Raw genomic sequence first — 17,992 nt, 5'->3', positions numbered from 1 at the left:
GGTGGAAAAATAACATATTGTCTGAACTCAAACATGTCAAAATCTTCAGCGTAAAAGTAAGCACCAGTAGTCACAGCGTATTTAACAGTTTAAGTCCTCAGTATTTGTGAATGCAATTACAGAAAATTATTTGGACATTTTTACTCTGCTGAAAGGCTAATATTTTAGAAAAAACTAATTAGAAACTGTTTTTGAAAATATTTCTTCATTTTTTTCTCGTTTACAACATTATTTACACAACACAACTTCATTTAAAACATTCAACATTTTGTAAATTACTTTAAAATAATAAATAAAAATTAATTGTCAACTTCACATCTCACTTTTAGACACATAGATTACACGTTGACAGTTATTCTACATTCATCTTTCCATTCAGTAATGAATGTCTCTTGAAACTGCAAAACTTCATCGTCATTGCAGGTCAGAATAAATTAATAAACGTTAAACTTGTATCATCCGCCCGAGCCACTGTAACGTGATAGCTGAGCTCAGTGATTGGCTAAAAACATGTAAACATCTGTCACGTGGTCTGCAGTGGGGTATAAATACGGCAAACAGCTTCTCTTTACTTCACAGCAGGGCAGAGAAACAATAGAGTTCTTGCTTCAACAGTGATTGAACGGAACTTCTTTCTTCGACCCGCAGGTTATTTCTACTTGAACACTAGCTTAACGTAAAGTTCTATTTTTGTACCGTTTTGTTAAAAAAAGGAGAAAAACACCAGCAGAAATGGAGTCTCAAGTGCGTCAGAACTACCACCGCGACTGCGAGGCCGCCATCAACCGGATGGTCAACTTGGAGCTGTTTGCCTCCTACACCTACACTTCCATGGTGAGAGGAACAACACTTTATCCTTTTACTTCTGGTGTGTGATGTCTTAGTAGTGTATCCTCTTAACATTAGGTTAATGTTAAAACCTAACAACTTTAAATATCTAAGCTAAGTGCTTTTATTTACCTTCAAATTCTTTAATACACTGTTGCAACATGTGGTTTGGATGTTGACTTGCTCACGTTCTTTGTTTATTGCTGATTAGCAGGTTGCCAGTGTTTTTTATTTTTATTTTTATGTTTCCCCTTGTCATCAGTGTGTTTAAAGAAAATGCTGTGTCATGCTCCTCTTGCGTGTGGCTTTGTGTGTAACCCAACGAGATTATGGAAATTCATGATTCATCTGCCCTGCAACTCCCTTGACACCAGTTTGACACTTTTTAAAGTTAACGCTGTGTGTTTTCTTCTGATAACGGTTTCCGTCCTGCAAATGTAAAGTAATTGGTTGTGTTTACCTTAAAATTGAACACACTGTTGTAGCGGCCTTTTGTTTTAATCGCCTCCATCCTCAGCGTGGAAAAGTGCTGTGTCATGCTCTGCTTGTTTGTCTCTTAACCAAACAGACAATGCAGAGACATGACTCATGTGCTGCACTGCCCCTTCATTGCAGAGCTGGAGTGTTTCTAATAACAGTTTCCGTCCCGTCTCTGTCCCTCCCAGGGCTTCTACTTCTCCCGTGATGATGTTGCCCTCCCAGGCTTTGCCCATTTCTTCAAGGAGGAAAGTCATGAAGAGAGGGAGCACGCTGAGAAGCTGCTGTCCTTCCAGAACAAGAGAGGAGGACGCATCTTCCTCCAGGACGTGAAGGTCCGTAAAGTTTGAGGCTGTGTGTGATGGACAACAGTAATGTTATATAAATTGAACATGGATACTGTGTGAACAAAGGCTTAGTCTTCTTTAAATTTCTTCCATAGAAACCAGATCGTGATGAGTGGGGGAGCGGTCTGGAGGCCATGCAGTGCGCCCTGCAGCTGGAGAAGACTGTAAACCAGGCTCTGCTGGACCTGCACAAGCTGGCGTCTCAGCATCAGGATCCTCATGTAAGTTGGACGATGACAAACCTCATTAGAACGTGTTGGAAGATTCTGTCTGTAGCAAACCAGTGATTATTGTTTGGTCTTTTCCTCAGCTGTGTGACTTCCTGGAGACCCACTACCTGAACGAACAGGTGGAGTTCATCAAGAAGCTGGGCGACTACATCACCAACCTCACCAAGATGGATGCCGACAAGAACAAGATGGCAGAGTACCTGTTTGACAAGCACACCCTGGGGGAGAAGAGCTAAACACAAGGCTTCTGCTCTTGTTCTTCATTCACTGAGCATAATCCTAACTAGTCTGATTAATTTATAATGTCCTGTTGTTGTGGGGTTTGTTTATTTGAAATGTCATAGAAAGATGCATGTTGAAGTGTACAGCTATGTCACTTGCTAAGAAGCCTCCTCTTGTGACATTTTAACACTGACTGAATGTTTCTAATCTGTCTGAATAAACTTTTGAGCTGGATTTTGGTGTCTGCATCTTCTGTCTTATCAGTCTTCAAAATTATAAAACTTTGGAACTGATTTTATTTAGAGGCATGAAAGCCATAAGCCAGTAAAATAAATCTAAGATTACCAACAGTACTTGAGAAATACTTGATCCTAAATATTCCATCACTCGATGGGTAATGACACAAGATCTACAGATGTGTTAGTGCTAACATGACATCAAGGCTTTTACTTCACATCACAGCTATGACAGGACAAAAGTACTAGAGTCAAAACATTTTGTCACAAATTATATAGAATAATGAAAATTAGAAATGTCAAATTAAGCTGAAAGCTGTTTTTTTTTTTTAACGGTCTTAAATTACTGCAACCACATATTTATGATGTAGTGTATGTATGATGTAACAGTTTGGATGTGGCTTTAACAACAAATATCTCAATATCAGAATGGTTTGCTTTAGGGGCATTGTTGGGTTCTATATACATCTTTTTAGTCTTGACTTTATTCTGTAAAGTGCCTTGAGATAACTTTGTTGTGAATTAGCGCTATATAAATAAAGCTGAATTGAAACTGGAGCAACGCCTTAACATTTTGCCATTATTGATATGCACATACAACATATGATTGGAACACAAACTGACCACAGAATGAAGCTCAGTTTTTTTTTTATAATTCCTGTAACACTGACAGCTCTGGGGGTTCTCCACTGTACTGAGGACAGTTTACTTTGAATCAGACAAGTGCTGCAATTCACGAAGGAATGATATTTTCTCTTTAGGTTACCTTTTATCTCCATGACAAAAACAGAAATTAAATAGTCTAATTTGAGGCTTGAATTTATTTAAGCACAGTAACTCTCTCCAGCATCCATCCACCAGTCTCAGCACATAAGGAGTCACTGGGAGGCAAAGGGAGAGTCTGAGCTGGGCAACTTCACAATTCTGAGTCTGCAAATGTCAACTAACATGATGCCTGGATTTGTATTTAATTCACTTCTAAAACAATATAGTGAAGACATCCGTCACTTAGATGAGGTAGCATTAGACGAGTTATCTTTTCTTTTTCTTTTTTTAAGTGTAGGTGGACACTAAGTAATTGGCAGTGAGGGATATTGTGGAGATTAGGGGGGGTGGGGTTGAGCAGAGACACACAGGGAGAGGGAGTTGTGCACAATGATTTCTCACCAGTCGGTAGTGCTGAATGTATCTAGAGAACATTTGGAATAAATAATTTAAAGAACCCAGAGGGACTGATATCAAATTGGGTGAGTTAAATGTTTTTCATGTGATTCTTGTGACATTACTCACGATGCTTTTAATCGGCTGATTTCAAGCAATTTTCATTAATAACTAATAGAAAGATAGGAAGGATTCAAACCTTGAAACAATAAATACTTTGCTGCTTTTCCTTTTACTGTACGGAGCCTGAATTATGAAACTTGTCATTATTACATGTATAGAGGTCCATTAATGACTGTTTTTAACTGCAGTTATTTTCTCCTATTTAGTACTTTTTATTCACGTCTGTATACTAGTACGTCAGCATATTTATGCTGTTATCAATCTTTTATTTAAAAATGTTTTACTGAGAGAAATATTTGATTTTGCACATAGTGGTTGATGTTTTCCAAAACGAGCAAGATTAGGTTAAGTGGATTAAAGGAGGCTAATGTCTATTTGTAGCTGTTTACGTGAACTCACCTGCTGTGCACAGCTACAACAATGTTTGTAGTGGAGGTGAGATTCTGTTGTTTTCCCCGTGCACTTCAGCAAATACTGTAAAAGCAGATGGACTGCTGCGTTTTGTTATTCATATAAAATATTAAAGATTCCATTAAAAAAAAAGATAATTTGTACAAAATATTATGCAAAATTAGTGGGCACACAGCTATACAGGTCACCAGAGGTCAAATATTCAGATATTTCCAGCTGATATAGAAGAAGTGATATATGAAAATGAACAATGGATCACATGCACAGATGCACAGATGTGTTCAGACAGCAAAACAATAAATGCACAGATCTGCACATTTTTCAACGAAACAATTGTAAAGTTCACAAATACTGATGTTTGGGTTTTATGTGTTAAAATCTAACTAAATCCCTAAACCACATTTGTCAGCCTAAAAAAACTGTGGAAAACTTTGAATTCTACATTTTGCGTTATAAATATGGATAGGGGCTGCTCTATGGGTTCAAACCTGGATACTGAAATAGAAATTTGCTACTGGGCGAATCTGGTTGCAGGTGACGTATTGGCACCAACACACTTTATTTTGTTTTGTACAGATTAAATAAACAGTACATTTCCAGTCTTATTTCTAAGATGAGCTAAGTAGCTGCTGCATGTCTATAGTCTCATATTTGCTCTGCAGACTTTAAATCGTGAACAATGCACAGTGGTGATAAACTGTCAAACACATAAACTTGTCTTCAGCTTCAATCAGTAAATAAACACTTTCTGTTTATGTTTCCTGCTCATGAAGCTTTGACTTTGGACTTGGTAGATGACACATATGTTGACATTTTCTCTCATCTTTAATGTGATGTGGTTGTTTGTTGAGTTTAATTTTTTGTCAGTGAGCGTTGGTGGTTCTTTGTCACACAGTGTCTCGTGTTTTATTGTTGGTGATGTGACTTTTATTTAATATGTTAGAAATGATTCTTTCCCACATCGTGCTAATATCAAAGCTTCATACTGAGCTTTGATGAAACATTTTTCTAGTACTTTATGTTTGAAAACATTTACCTAATACCTCATATGAATTTTTGTTTTCCAAAAATGTTGCTCATAGATCCAAATACCTAAGAAATATCAGTATCAGCTTTCATAATCACAGTTAAAGGGACTTTAATGCTTTTTGTTTTTTGTCTGTGGCACGGGTTGTTCATGCCTTATATATTATTTATTTTGCTATTTTGAACACTCACTGGCCAGTGAGTTTATTTCTAACTTAGCTTTTGAAGATTTCGTTTAACCCCAGAACAGCATCACTACATATACACTACATTCTCCAATCAAATTTCAGATTTCTATTTTTTAATACCAACTGTGGTGCTCATCCTGATTTTGAGATGTTCTAAATTCCAACTCCTAATTATGCAACAGACAGTATGCTTTTTAACCACTAGGCTTTGACTCATATCTGACTTTTATTTAATATTTAACATTTATTATCGTTCACGCTAAAATCTGATATTTAATCTGTTTCATTGGATTGTGTTTTCCTTCAAAATTCTAACTAAATAAAGTTACAAGGGTTTTTGCCCACAGACTAAAATAGTTATTGGGGGAACAATGGATACATAATATGATAACTAATATAGCGTATTTATTTGAAAGGGCAAAATGCTATTTCTAAGAAAAGCTTCTGAGACAAAATTTTCCTCAGATTTTGTTAAAGTGTGTTTTTTGTTTACATTCTGGGCTTGAATCAAGATCAACATCATCAACACCGTTATCATCAAGACCAGCATCGTATGAAGTGAATTTATTAATTTATTTGCTTCTCTCTCCAGAGGTGTCATGAGGCAAACCAAGGAAAATAAATAAAAATAAATAAATGAAAATGTAAAATCAAAGTGGCCTCAATGGACACTTTTAGTAAAACATTTTGCAATAATAATCTTGAACTTCCTGGTTTCCCTTCTAGCTCCCTTATGTCCACTGGATCCTGCTTGTTAAGTTTTGTTTTTATTTGCTCTGACCTTTTTCTGTTGAAGGTCGAAGACATTGGCGTAATTGAAGACCAGGTTAAGAGAAATTCACCACTGCAGCCTGATCAGAAGCAGTTCTCAACATATGACCAACTGACCTGGCAAATTTAATCAGTAAGATTTCTATATGTGTTCGGGAGGGGTATCTTTCTCAACATGTATTTGTCTCCCTCCCTAATCCGCGGCTTATGCAATCAGGAGGCTATAAGGGTCAACACACAGGGTAACACAGCATGCCAACAAAATCAGATCTCATTATGGAAATATGATGTTCTGCTGTCATAAGGGAGGGTAAATGACACACAGAGGGAGATACCGGGGGGGAGGAATGAAAGAGAAATGATGGTGGGATGGGTGGGGAAAGGAGAGGAGAGCCAAAGACGCAAACCGTCCTTAATTTGTTTAAGCCGAGGGATTTTTGGATTACCTTTGGCAATTAATCTTGTTACGCTGCTGTGCAGTGACAGAGGGATGTCTCACGTGGGTGGGGTCTGTGTGAGTGTGTGGTTCAATGTGTTTCAGTTTTCATATGTGTGCACAACGGACACATTTAACTCTGTACAGGGCTTGTTTGTATTCGCATCCTAAAATATATCTGACTGAGCTATGATCCATTCACTTGTTTCAGTTCAGAGTCTTGGTGTTGTGGATGCTGGATCATTGTCACACTTTCAGACAGGGATGTTCTGACAGTTTGTACAGGGCTCATCACTATGAAGCTACATAGGTATAGTGGAAATGTAGAAAACTTTTGTAGCACAGGTTACAAAGGGGAACAGCTGGGCTGGTTCTGTCCTGTAAAATATGTCAGGTTTACAATTAAAATGTCTGTATGTATTAAACAAAGGTGATGTCACCCTGATAATTTCTAGTTTTACTTTTATCATACAGATACTGTTTATACAGGAAGATCACTATCAGTCTCGTCACCTGTAAAGTCTTCTTTTTGACTAACGTGAGCATAAACGGTGGATGTAGTCAGATGGGGAATTTGAGAAACTAAACATGAGCGAAGCTGAGTGGACTAGAGAAAGTAAATATGAGCAAGGACACATGAACGGAAGAAGGAAAACATGAGCAATGAAACACAAACTAGAGGATAAAGAAGAACACAAACAAAACTAAGACAACTAGAGCAAACTGATGGGTGAACATCAAAAAGAAAACTAGAGAAGACACAAGTGTGCAAAACCAAAACTAAGTATGATCGAAAGGACATAACCAGGAACAAAACCAAAAAATGTATAGAAATATAAATAATAGAATGGAAAACGATTTGGCTTAAACTAAACCTTGACAAAAATAAAAACACTTGACTCTCGTGTTGTTTGCTTTTGTCTGTTAGGTGTTTGAAAGTGAAGACTGAATGTGATGGTGAGAGGGAGGAGTGCGAAGCGAATGAGAGAGGATTAAAGAGATTACAGACAGGTGAAAGGTCAGATAGGTTTGAAAGAGGCCACAAAAGACAGAGGGCTGCCACAGTTAGAGGGTCCTCGGTTTGAATCCCCAGCTGGCTGTGGTCTTTCTGTCTGGAGTTTACATGTTCTCCCTGTTCTTGAGTGGGTTTCCTCCAGCTTCCTGCCACACTCCAAAGACAAGCATGTTAGGTTAATTAGTGACTAATTGGTGAAATTGTATATAGGGGTGAACATGAGTGTGAATGCTTGCCTGTCTGTTTAAGTCTCTCTGTGTTGGCCCTGAGATAGACTGGAGACCTGTCCAGGGTGTACCCCACTTCTCAGCCAAGGACAGCTGGGATAGACTCCATCCCCCCTGTGACCCTAAACAGGATAATTGGTTAAAGATAATGATTGATAGACAGAAGCAGGGGGAGACAAATCGTTTTGGAAGTTTTGTAACAAAGTTAATGTGCTACTACCTCCAGGGTGTCATTCAGGGTCACTAGAGAATGTGTTGATTTACTTCCAAAGAAGTTGAGAAGATGTGAAAACATGAAATTCTGTTCTTATTTAGGCTTGAGACAGTCATGGACCATTTGTTGTCTTGTTTTCCCAAAGCAGTAATGCGATTAGTAAGCGCCGGGGGGGCGCGGCTCCGCAGGGCGGCCGAGGAAGAGGAAGAGAGGGAGCCCCCACCGCCTCCGCCTCCATCTCATCACTCCAACCACCAGTTTGCAAGCATGAAGAACAAGTTCTTCAACGAGATCACGCATCTGCCAAGTATGGATGCAAAAATATTTACCTGTACAGTCCATTCATAACAAATATAAAATACACAAAGAAAAACCAAACACACCTATTTACATGTTCAAATTAATATGAAGTTTTATTCTCAAAGTCATTTAAACATGTATCTGTTTCATATCATATGCTTCTCTAAGCATTCTGTTCTCATCTCTGTCTCATCTCTTTATCGTTCCCATTCTCTCCTGTGACCACTCTGCTCTGCTTCTCAAGATCATAAACTCAAGTGTAAGTCCATCTCGTGTTTGCACCATTTTTAACAGTAATTTATCTACAGTTTTTTTTAAACAGGTTGCTGATTTGAATCAAGTTTAGTTTAAATCTGAAATAAGCTTCTGTCTTGTACAACATTAACTATGGCCTTCAGACTTCACCGTCACGATTTTAAAAGCTACTTTACGTTTATGCAGCATCATTTAACCTCACAGCTTTAACCTCCACACCTTAGAAACTGCACCTTATGTGTGTGCGCTTTATGCTTCTCACACTTAAACACTCGTGTAGCTCATTTGTCCGTATCCTCTGATTTGACCAACACAACGGTTGAAATATCCCCCCCGTGCAGGGAAGCAGGATATTGCATCATTTTGGTGCGAGGCACCACCCCAACTATGTTATAGCGATGTATCAAATGACAAAGTACCAAACTGCTCTTCTCGTTCTCACTCCTTTCTCTAGTGCCCATGTGGGCTGTGGGTGCCATTGTGGTAGTTGTCCTCGCCCTTGTCGTCTGCCTGGGATTCTGCCTCTACAAGAAGTGCTTCAACAAAGGCAAGAAGCCCAAGAAAGTCCGCGAGAGGAAGGCAGGACGAGGGCGCAGGAAGCAGGAGAAGGAAGGAGAGGACGCAGAGGACAAGAAGGTGAGAAATTATAGGGTGGAGGGCTTTATCCTGTGTTCTCCTGAGTTCTGATATAGTAATTCTGCTACATGGCTGCAGAAGAAGGGCCGGGTTGCTAAATGGGTAGATCATTGGGTTGGGATGGAGAAGGCCACCGGTCTGGCCCCATCCCCCACCAGGCTTGGCCCCACCCAGCCACCTTGGTGCTTGTCCCAATTCCGGATGAAACGGGAGGGTTGCGACAGGAAGGGCATCTAACGTAAAAAACTCGTGCCAAATCCACGTGTATCAACATGACAGCTCCCGGTGTACATACCGAGCTAATTGATTTGATGGAAAGGCTTGATAGAGGTATTGATCTCATTGAACACTTAATTCAATTCAATTCAATTCAACTTTATTTATATAGCGCCAATTCACAACAAAGTCATCTCAGGGCACTTTACAGAATAAAGTCAAGATTATAAAGATATATAAAGAGAACCCAACAATTCCCCCTGGAGCAAGCCATAGGCAACAGTGGAGAGGAAAAACTCCCTTTAACGGAAGAAACCTCCAGCAGAACCAGGCTCAGGGTGGACGGCCATCTGCCTCGACCGGTTGGGGTGAGTGGAAAGGCGAGAGAGAAAAGAACAGAGCAACAAAAAGCAACAAGAATATATAAAAGAATCCACTGTTCCTTTAAGGGCAGGCCTAACAAATGCAGCTGGGGAACTGAGTGAGAGGATGTGCATGGCTGTCGACACCCTTCCCAGGTCAACAGATGTTGAGAGTTTTTTATGTGAATTTAATCACTGATTTACTATCCACAGCTGTTGGGCTTTTATCCAGGTTGAGACTAGTAATGGCCGAAATGACAGCTTACAATGCACACAGCACTGCACCATGATTAACAAAACGAAAAGGGATGACAGACAGTGCATCCCCTGTTTTTTAGTCACATTTTCAATTCGCACATAAAACAACCTTAGTGCAGAAAAAGGTAACCGTCGGTAAATGTAACCTGAGTAAAGATATTAACTGCACCGTTTGGCAATTACAGGTCATAGTATTTTGCAAAGATTTCATGAAATCACAGGGGAATCAGTACGAAATATGTCAGCATTAGCATGAACTGATTTCTTGTTGTGTCTTCAGGAAGGAGATGAAGGGAAGGAAGAAGAAGAGAAGGAGAACTTAGGCAAACTCGAGTACACACTGGACTATAACTTTACTGATAACCAGGTACACACACACACACACACACACACACACACACACACATGCTTAAATATTATTTTCAAAGTTATTTGACCAGAAGAACTACTACAGGGTAACTGCTAAAAACCAATCTTTCACTGCCAACCTCCTCTTCTAGCTTATAGTCGGCATCCTCCAGGCTCAGGATCTCCCAGCTATGGACCTAGGTGGGACATCAGACCCCTATGTCAAAGTCTACATGCTGCCCGACAAGAAGAAGAAGTTTGAGACCAAAGTCCAGCGAAAGAATCTGTGTCCCGTCTTCAATGAGACCTTCACATTTAAGGTCTGTCTACCGATACTGGAAATGATGCCTATAAACATTAACAGTTTTGTAACTGTTTAATAACTTAATTTACAATACGATCCCTGTCTAGATACCATACAATGAGCTGGGAGGTCAGACTCTGGTACTACAGGTTTTTGACTTTGACCGTTTCGGTAAACATGACGTCATTGGTGAGATCAAGATCCCCATGAACACAATAGACCTCGGACAGCCGATACATGAATGGAAAGATCTGGTCGGAGGAGAGAAAGAGGAGGTACCTGCTCAGTCTCTCAAATCTATAATGAATTTCACATCCTTTATATAAACCAAAAGCACATTTATGTTTGTCCCCTGACAGCAAGAGAAGCTGGGCGACATCTGTATCTCGCTTCGTTACGTCCCCACGGCCGGTAAACTAACAGTTAACATCATGGAAGCCAAGAACCTGAAGAAGATGGATGTTGGTGGGTTGTCAGGTGAGCACATGTCTCGTTGTTTGCATGATTTTATTAAACCGAGCCTGGTAACCATCAGCAGTTTTGGCATCCTGCCATTTCTGAACTGTTTGCTTTCGTATCAATGGCAGATCCCTTTGTTAAGGTGGTGCTGCAGCACAATGGGAAGCGAATCAAAAAGAAGAAGACGTCCGTTAAACAAAACACTCTGAATCCTTACTTCAATGAGAGCTTCAGCTTTGAGATACCCTTCTCCCAGATCCAGGTTGGTCAATCAGAAGTTTGCAGAAAAAGAGTGAATGAAATGGTTTGAGACATTTATACATTTTTATTAATGTTGTCATTTCTACACACGTTACTCCATGTGGACATATTGACAGAAAATAGAAAACACCTCAGCAACTATAGGACGGGTTGACATTTGATACAGATAATCACTGATGCTCAGGGGATGAAACCTAATGATTTTGGGGAGGACTTTGTATCCAGCACCACCATGAGGTTTATGTTTATGGATTTTCTTATTTAACTTTCTCTAGTACTGTAAAAAAAAGTCAGTATTTAAAGTTACATTTTATACCGGAGCAAAACCAAATGAATGCATTTTCAAGCACCATTGGTTTTAAACTGTTGAGATGTGGTACAACGAGCAGCCCTCATTCATGCTGCTGCTAAGTTGTTCAATTCCTTAAAATTAATTTGGAGGATTTTCAATTAAATCCTGGGCTTAACAGGGAGCCAGCTCCAGAGTAATACTGCATTAGAGTGAGATGCCCACGCAATGATGTCACTGATCCAAATGTGCAAAGTTTAAATTTAGTCAGTGATAGAAGACAGACTTACATATTACCATAATGTGTTTTAACGAGAAGTAAAAAAGAGATTGGCATGAAATATAGATAGATAAAACTTTATTCTTCCTCAAAGGGGAAATTCAAATGCCCAGTAGGTCATTGGGGAACTGCTGCAAAGAAACCAGTAAGAGAAAACAATAAGCAGAGGAGAATTGCTGGGCCAAGTAATATAATGGAAAGGGTTTTATTTTGAAAAGCAGCCAACAGCTGTTGAGGATCTGGGGACTTTCAAAGCCCTTACATGCCAAAAATGTTTAAAGCTGCTACTAAAGGAAAATGTAACAACTGTGAAGAATCCAATACTTTTGCTTATAACTATACCACTTCCAATCTGATAACTAATGTGTGGTATCTTGTGATAAAGATTAAACCATTGAAGGGAAAAACATCAAAAACAATTATCACAAGTTAAATATTTTCATCTTCCAGCATCTGGAAGGGATTTTTGAGTGGAGTAAAAACCTTTCCCTTCTGCCTTCTCCACACAGAAAGTCCAGTTGCTGATCACTGTGTACGACTACGACAAGCTAGGCAGCAACGACCCTATTGGCAAGTGCTGGATCGGCTATGGCGCCTCGGGTGTCGGGCTGCGCCACTGGTCAGACATGCTGGCCAATCCGAGGCGTCCTGTGGCCCAGTGGCACACGCTGTGCCCCGAGGAGGAGGTGGATGCTGCTCTGAAGGCCCCTATTCGCTAAACACACTCCTGTAGACACATATACTGCATACAGGCCGCATTGTTTCATTCGACACCACAAGCGCAGATTTTATACGATGACCTTTTAACTTGAATAATAACCCTTAATGTGCATCGGTCATACATCATTTATTTTGTAATGCTTTGTTTTTGTGATGTCTTAAGTGCTTAATATCGCACTGAATACATAAAAATACATACTGGCACATTTATAAAAAGTGAAAGCAGGAGACATTACTGTCATGACTGGACCTGAGTATATTTGTGCACCGGCTTAGTCAAACTGGACATTAACAATATTGACACTGGGGGCATTATCACGCTTTGTAATGAGCTGTTGTCATTCCTTATCAGCCCATGTTTATGGTTTAGCAGGTAGCCTAGTACATCCCAGCTGTTACAGGATGTTTTTATTCTACAAGACTGAGCGCACACCCACGGTTGTCATGGTTCCAGGTATAAACGTGGAGCTGCAACCTTCTTAGGTTCAGGCAAGCAAATCTACATCTAGGTTTAGGGACCCTACATCATAAAGGTCCCTAAAGCTTTAGGGTTGGGGTTCATTTTAAAATAATGAAGTACTAAAATTGACAGTTTGCAGTGTGAGAATCTCACAAAGTTGTCCTTGCATCCACAGAAAGACTTCTTCCCAAATCGCCCGGCACGGTTACTGTAAATACTTTGCTCTCTCAAATACAGGGATTCTCCAGGAATTTAGCAAAACCACAAGCAGAAGATTTTCCTTCACTGAGCTGCCCCTTCTCTCTTGCATCCAGTCACCTCCTTGTCAAACAGCTCAGTCGTTATTTTTTGTTTAGAACAAATGAGAACCAGAAGCCTCTGTTTGTCTATTTTTCGAAAACAAAAGTACATTTCCCAACAAACCTCTCATTTTCCTTCCCCTTAATTCGATAAGTGCGAGTTTTTTTTCCCCATCCTTCTTTTTACTTGTCACTGTGAGTACAACAGGAAGTTCCAGCTTTGCTTGAATGTGTTGGACAGCAGTGTCTTCTTTTGAGGTGTAGCCAGAAATTCTGACCATATTCAGTGGATTTAACCTGTAATACTTTCAAAACAAATCGGTGGAGGGTGGTCCTATTCTTTTGTCCAGTCTGTGTGAAGGAAAAATAAAGCACATGTCAACTGGCTGAAAAACTGAAGCGTGTGTGTTCTTCTGTATGTTTCCTTCTTACATACACTGACAACCCTCTGGCTGAGTGGGCTCCAAGTATTTGTTTTGTTTGTAGCAATGCAATGCAAACTGTGGACTTTGTGTCCTCTTTAGTCGATGTCTCCAGGACAACAGCCAGGAATAACAGAGAGAGGAGAGACTGAAACAATTACCAAAGACAAGAGAAAAGATAAAACACAGTGTGAGTCACAAACCAATACGACACAGAAAAACTACATGCCTTTGTTTTAAGTTTAATTTTAAGTAGCCGCAACTACTAAAGTCTGATTCAAAAGACAACATATATTGTTCACAGTTTTACCCTCGTGACATGAAAACTGCTTTTGCATGACAGTGTCTCAGTACTAATGCATTTCCTGCGTGACAATGGTGAAACACAGCTTTACAAATACACAACTTAATTATAATGAAACATATTTTAAAATTCTTTTAAGTATTGCGTAATGAAGAGGTTTAAAAACAACTCTTTGTTTTTTTGTTTCAACTGTTTAAAGTTCTTTTACCCTAATCAGTTTGTAGTGTCACATCAACAGGCTGCAATGACAGCATTCAGCCACCTGGGGGAGCTCCGCACTGCAATTTTAGGACGTTATTAACACGTCAGGCCTTCCAGTGTGTGGGATTAGTACCCAGTAAACTGACAGAGCCTTCTGGCGCCCCCTCCCTTTCCAACACAACTACCCTGGGCACCACATGCCCAGATGGTAGTTGTGGTTTTTCTAATGAACCATAGTACCTCCTTTCTCAGTACCACATTGAAACAGCATGCAGGGGGATACAAACCCCCTCATTCTGAACCTAATAAACGAATAATGCATGTGATATTTCTGCTAAACCCCCTTTTTTCACATTTCAAACGTCCACTTTCCGTCTCCTCGGGTCCTGCTTAAATTAATTAAATTAAACTATTAATTACTTAAAATAAATTAATTTAATTAAATATACACTTAGAAAAGTGTGACACACTCACTCGTAGTCAGATCACTTTCTATGTAACGCTACAACCCTCTAAAAGCTTGTGTATCTTGGCAAACAGAAACAACACCACAGCTTTCAGATTAATGTGGAATGTAATTCCTTTCCTGTCTAGCTCAAGGACATTAACTTGTACACTAACACGAAGAGCTGGGAATTGAGCCAACAACCCTGGAATTGCCCTATTCTCATCATTGAAAATGGGTTGTCCCCATGCACTGTTGTATATCAGTGTCATTTCCAGGGTCCGAGAGTTATTTTCTTAATAAATGCGGTTTCTTAAATGCATTTATCTTTTTGGTATATCTACATTCCTCCAAACTGCCAAGACTATTTCTGTGTCTGTTTCTCTGGAGCACTGTCGAAACCTCCAGAATAGCTCCACTAGGTTGCTGTATGCAGCTGGGTGTTGAACAACTGTGCAGTGGTATTCAAAGGTTCATTTAGTCACTGGCGCCCGTGCACTTATACAATAGGACCGTTGAAATATGAAAAATTGAAGAAGAAAAAAACAACAACAGTCCAGTGAGAAGATGCAGTAAAATCTCGAACCTAGTGGACGGCAGAGGCCCAAGAGCTTCTCTTTTCAATTGATAATGAGAAATCAGTCTCTGCATGCATCCATTTATTTGATACCTACTCATATCCACATCAGCATGCACCAGTGCATGAGTATGTACACTTGTTTATGCAGACAGTCAGTGTAGTAAGCTCAGAGGTGGGAAGCAATGAAGTAAAAATACCTAAATGTGTTTGAGCAAAAATTTGTGTTTATTTGCCAGACACTTTTTTTTACTTTAACTCTACATTTCTAGGCAGTGGCCAAGGGGGTTTGTTGAAGTCTGCTCCCCCCCCATTGGCCAAATACAATGGACAAACAGCAGAATCAGCGCCTTCCCAAGTTGGGTGGTAGTGGAGTGACTTTCTTGTTTCTTACTATTCAATGCTGGATAGTTTAATAATCTTTAAATGATCTGAAAATGACATGAGTCTAGCTATGCACAGAAACCGCTTGAAGGAATGTATTTTTTACTTAAATATGGAGCATGCTTGAAAAAAAAAATACACGCAGACAGGATCTCAGGGTTCTTTTTTTTTACTAAAGAAGCTGAAAGAAATGTGTGTCTCATCTCAGGACCATATGACAGTGTGTTGGTGCTGCCTGTACACCCCCGACGGAAAAGGTATAGTAGAATATGAAGTTAAGTTACAATGGGGTTAAATAAATAATATGTGTTAGGGGCCCTGGCCTGTTTTAATTCACTGCCCTCACATATACTCAAGGTTTTCACTTTTATTTGAATAAAAAAAGCTGAATCAGTACTTCAACTTATACTGGAGTGTTTTTGCAGAAGAACCTCTGGCGCAACCTCACCAACTGTCAAAGTGCACATTTGTAGGGACGCTAGACGAAAATGAAATGATGGAGATGAACATATTAATACGACCTAGTACTTACTGTTCTAAAAACATGACAGGGTACAAAAATCTCGACCCGTCTGCAGTGAAAACTCTTAAAGGACAAACTGAAAGGAGTGACAGGGTCAGTGTTGAAAGAAGAGTAAGGGTCCTGAAGAAATCTAGCCCCAGAGTGCTTGAGACCTGGGGCTTGGGTTTGAAAAGGTTGTTGAGATTTACTCAAGCTGTACTTTCTGTCCGAATTGAAAATTCTAATATTTTTGTTAAACTTTTCACTTTTTGCTTCTTTTTTTGAAGTAAAAAACCCACAGGACAAACACAATAGTCACTACAAAAACACAAACCTGGAGAAAAATATTGGAAACTTTAATACCAAATCCCTTGGTGTATTTTAACTTTGGCAGTGCTTGCTGAGCTCATGTAGAGAAGGAACCGGCAGGACAATGTGATGCATTTAAAGATGAAAACTTATTTCAAGTGTCTCTGAGGTTTTTAGAGAAAACACTTCAATATGGAGACACTCACCATCTTTTGCTGAACTTTGCTTCATCTCTTCTCATCCAGGGCTACAGGAAGCATTTAGCCATTTCCAGAACATAACCTCCCCCCTGCCTGTACAGTGCATGATGTGATCTCTCCAACCAGACCAGTAAATGTTCAGTCTACTTTGCCAAACAGGACCTTGATTAGGCTGCTTGTCTGTTCTCTTTGCAGCTGTTCTCCTGATGAATTGGAACATGTGCTCTGGGTCCACAGCAGGAGAGACAGAGTCAGCAAACAAGCCTTTAGTGCAAATAAGTCTCCACTTGGTTTCCCACCTACCAATCACATTAATAGGATTTATGTTTTTGTGCATACACATGTGACATGTGTCTCAAAGAGACAAGGATGTCCACACCCTGGTCCATACTGTAGGTTCTTTGGCAGTATAATTTTACTATACCTTTTTTTAGGTAAACTCCTTGAATAATTTTGTTTTTTGTGATGATGAAGGAGCACTTGTACTAGCTTTAAGTGCATTATTGTTATTGTTATTATTGTTATTATTATTGTTATTATTATTATTATTATTATTATTATTATTATTATTATTATTATTATTATTATTATTATTATTATTATGTTAGGGTTGGGCTTACATTTGTATCTCCTCATACTGAAATGAACAACTTAACTGCTTTTAAAAATGATAAAACTATTCATTGCCTAAATTGAAGGACAATTAAAGGACATTTTAATTAATTATATAATACACATTTTTACACATGGACCTATGATTGTAATATCAGTCTGACCTTAGTTAAAACTTGAACAGATGTACCTCCTGTTGTGGCTAATTAGTTTATAGTGGTTGACAATGTTGCTTCACCCAGTCACCAACAACAGCGGCTACCATGAAAACTGCCTCCCTGATCTGCCAGGAGCAATTAGCCTGTATACATGTGGATTGTCAGATATTATAGATTATTATTGTATTATCTCTAGTAGGTATCACTTACCACAATTGGTTTTTGAGATTTAAGTGCACAGGAAGTTGTGAAAAACTTCTGTCTTCATCTGTTTTTTAATACTGGGAGTGAGGCTGCTGACCATGCAGTTAGATAGAGTTGTGCTTCGTATCTTCTGTGTGGGGATGGGACCACCAGTCGCCATTTGTTGGCAGAGTGCAGGAGGGATCGTAAACCTGAGTGAGGGAGTTGAGGTAATCAGGAGCTGGACATTTGAACCTGATGCAGGCATTTACAGGAAGCCAGTGCAGATATCTGAAGAGTGGTGTGACGTCTGTTCCCAAAACATGCATTCTTCAT

At 39.4% G+C, this 17,992-nt stretch overlaps 2 protein-coding genes across 3 annotated transcripts; both read left to right on the top strand.

Moving 5' to 3' along the window:
- Window positions 1-568: 568 nt before the first annotated feature.
- On the top strand, window positions 569-2,338 carry LOC137099767 (ferritin, middle subunit-like). The gene is made up of 4 exons (XM_067477018.1): window positions 569-834; window positions 1,494-1,640; window positions 1,748-1,873; window positions 1,963-2,338. Exons 1-4 carry the CDS (start codon window positions 733-735, stop codon window positions 2,116-2,118), a joined length of 531 nt encoding a protein of 176 aa, XP_067333119.1. The 5' UTR covers window positions 569-732; the 3' UTR covers window positions 2,119-2,338.
- A 1,143-nt stretch (window positions 2,339-3,481) lies between these two features.
- On the top strand, window positions 3,482-13,546 carry syt5a (synaptotagmin Va). 2 transcript variants are annotated; one of them, XM_067478460.1, is made up of 11 exons: window positions 3,482-3,587; window positions 6,046-6,153; window positions 8,061-8,219; window positions 8,457-8,471; window positions 8,922-9,103; window positions 10,220-10,306; window positions 10,440-10,607; window positions 10,699-10,866; window positions 10,951-11,068; window positions 11,179-11,312; window positions 12,390-13,546. In XM_067478460.1, the coding sequence occupies exons 3-11, from the start codon at window positions 8,063-8,065 to the stop codon at window positions 12,597-12,599; spliced, it is 1,239 nt and encodes a 412-aa protein (XP_067334561.1). In that variant the 5' UTR covers window positions 3,482-3,587; window positions 6,046-6,153; window positions 8,061-8,062; the 3' UTR covers window positions 12,600-13,546. The 2 variants fall into 2 exon arrangements, with proteins under 2 accessions (XP_067334561.1, XP_067334560.1); XM_067478459.1 differs by having other exon boundaries at window positions 8,058-8,219.
- The last annotated feature ends 4,446 nt before the right edge of the window (window positions 13,547-17,992 follow it).

The sequence above is a fragment of the Channa argus genome, chromosome 15, assembly GCF_033026475.1.
Source record: "Channa argus isolate prfri chromosome 15, Channa argus male v1.0, whole genome shotgun sequence".
Classification (NCBI taxonomy): domain Eukaryota; kingdom Metazoa; phylum Chordata; class Actinopteri; order Anabantiformes; family Channidae; genus Channa; species Channa argus.
Note: the sequence above shows the minus strand (reverse complement) of the source record. Positions and strands in the feature narration are given on the sequence as shown.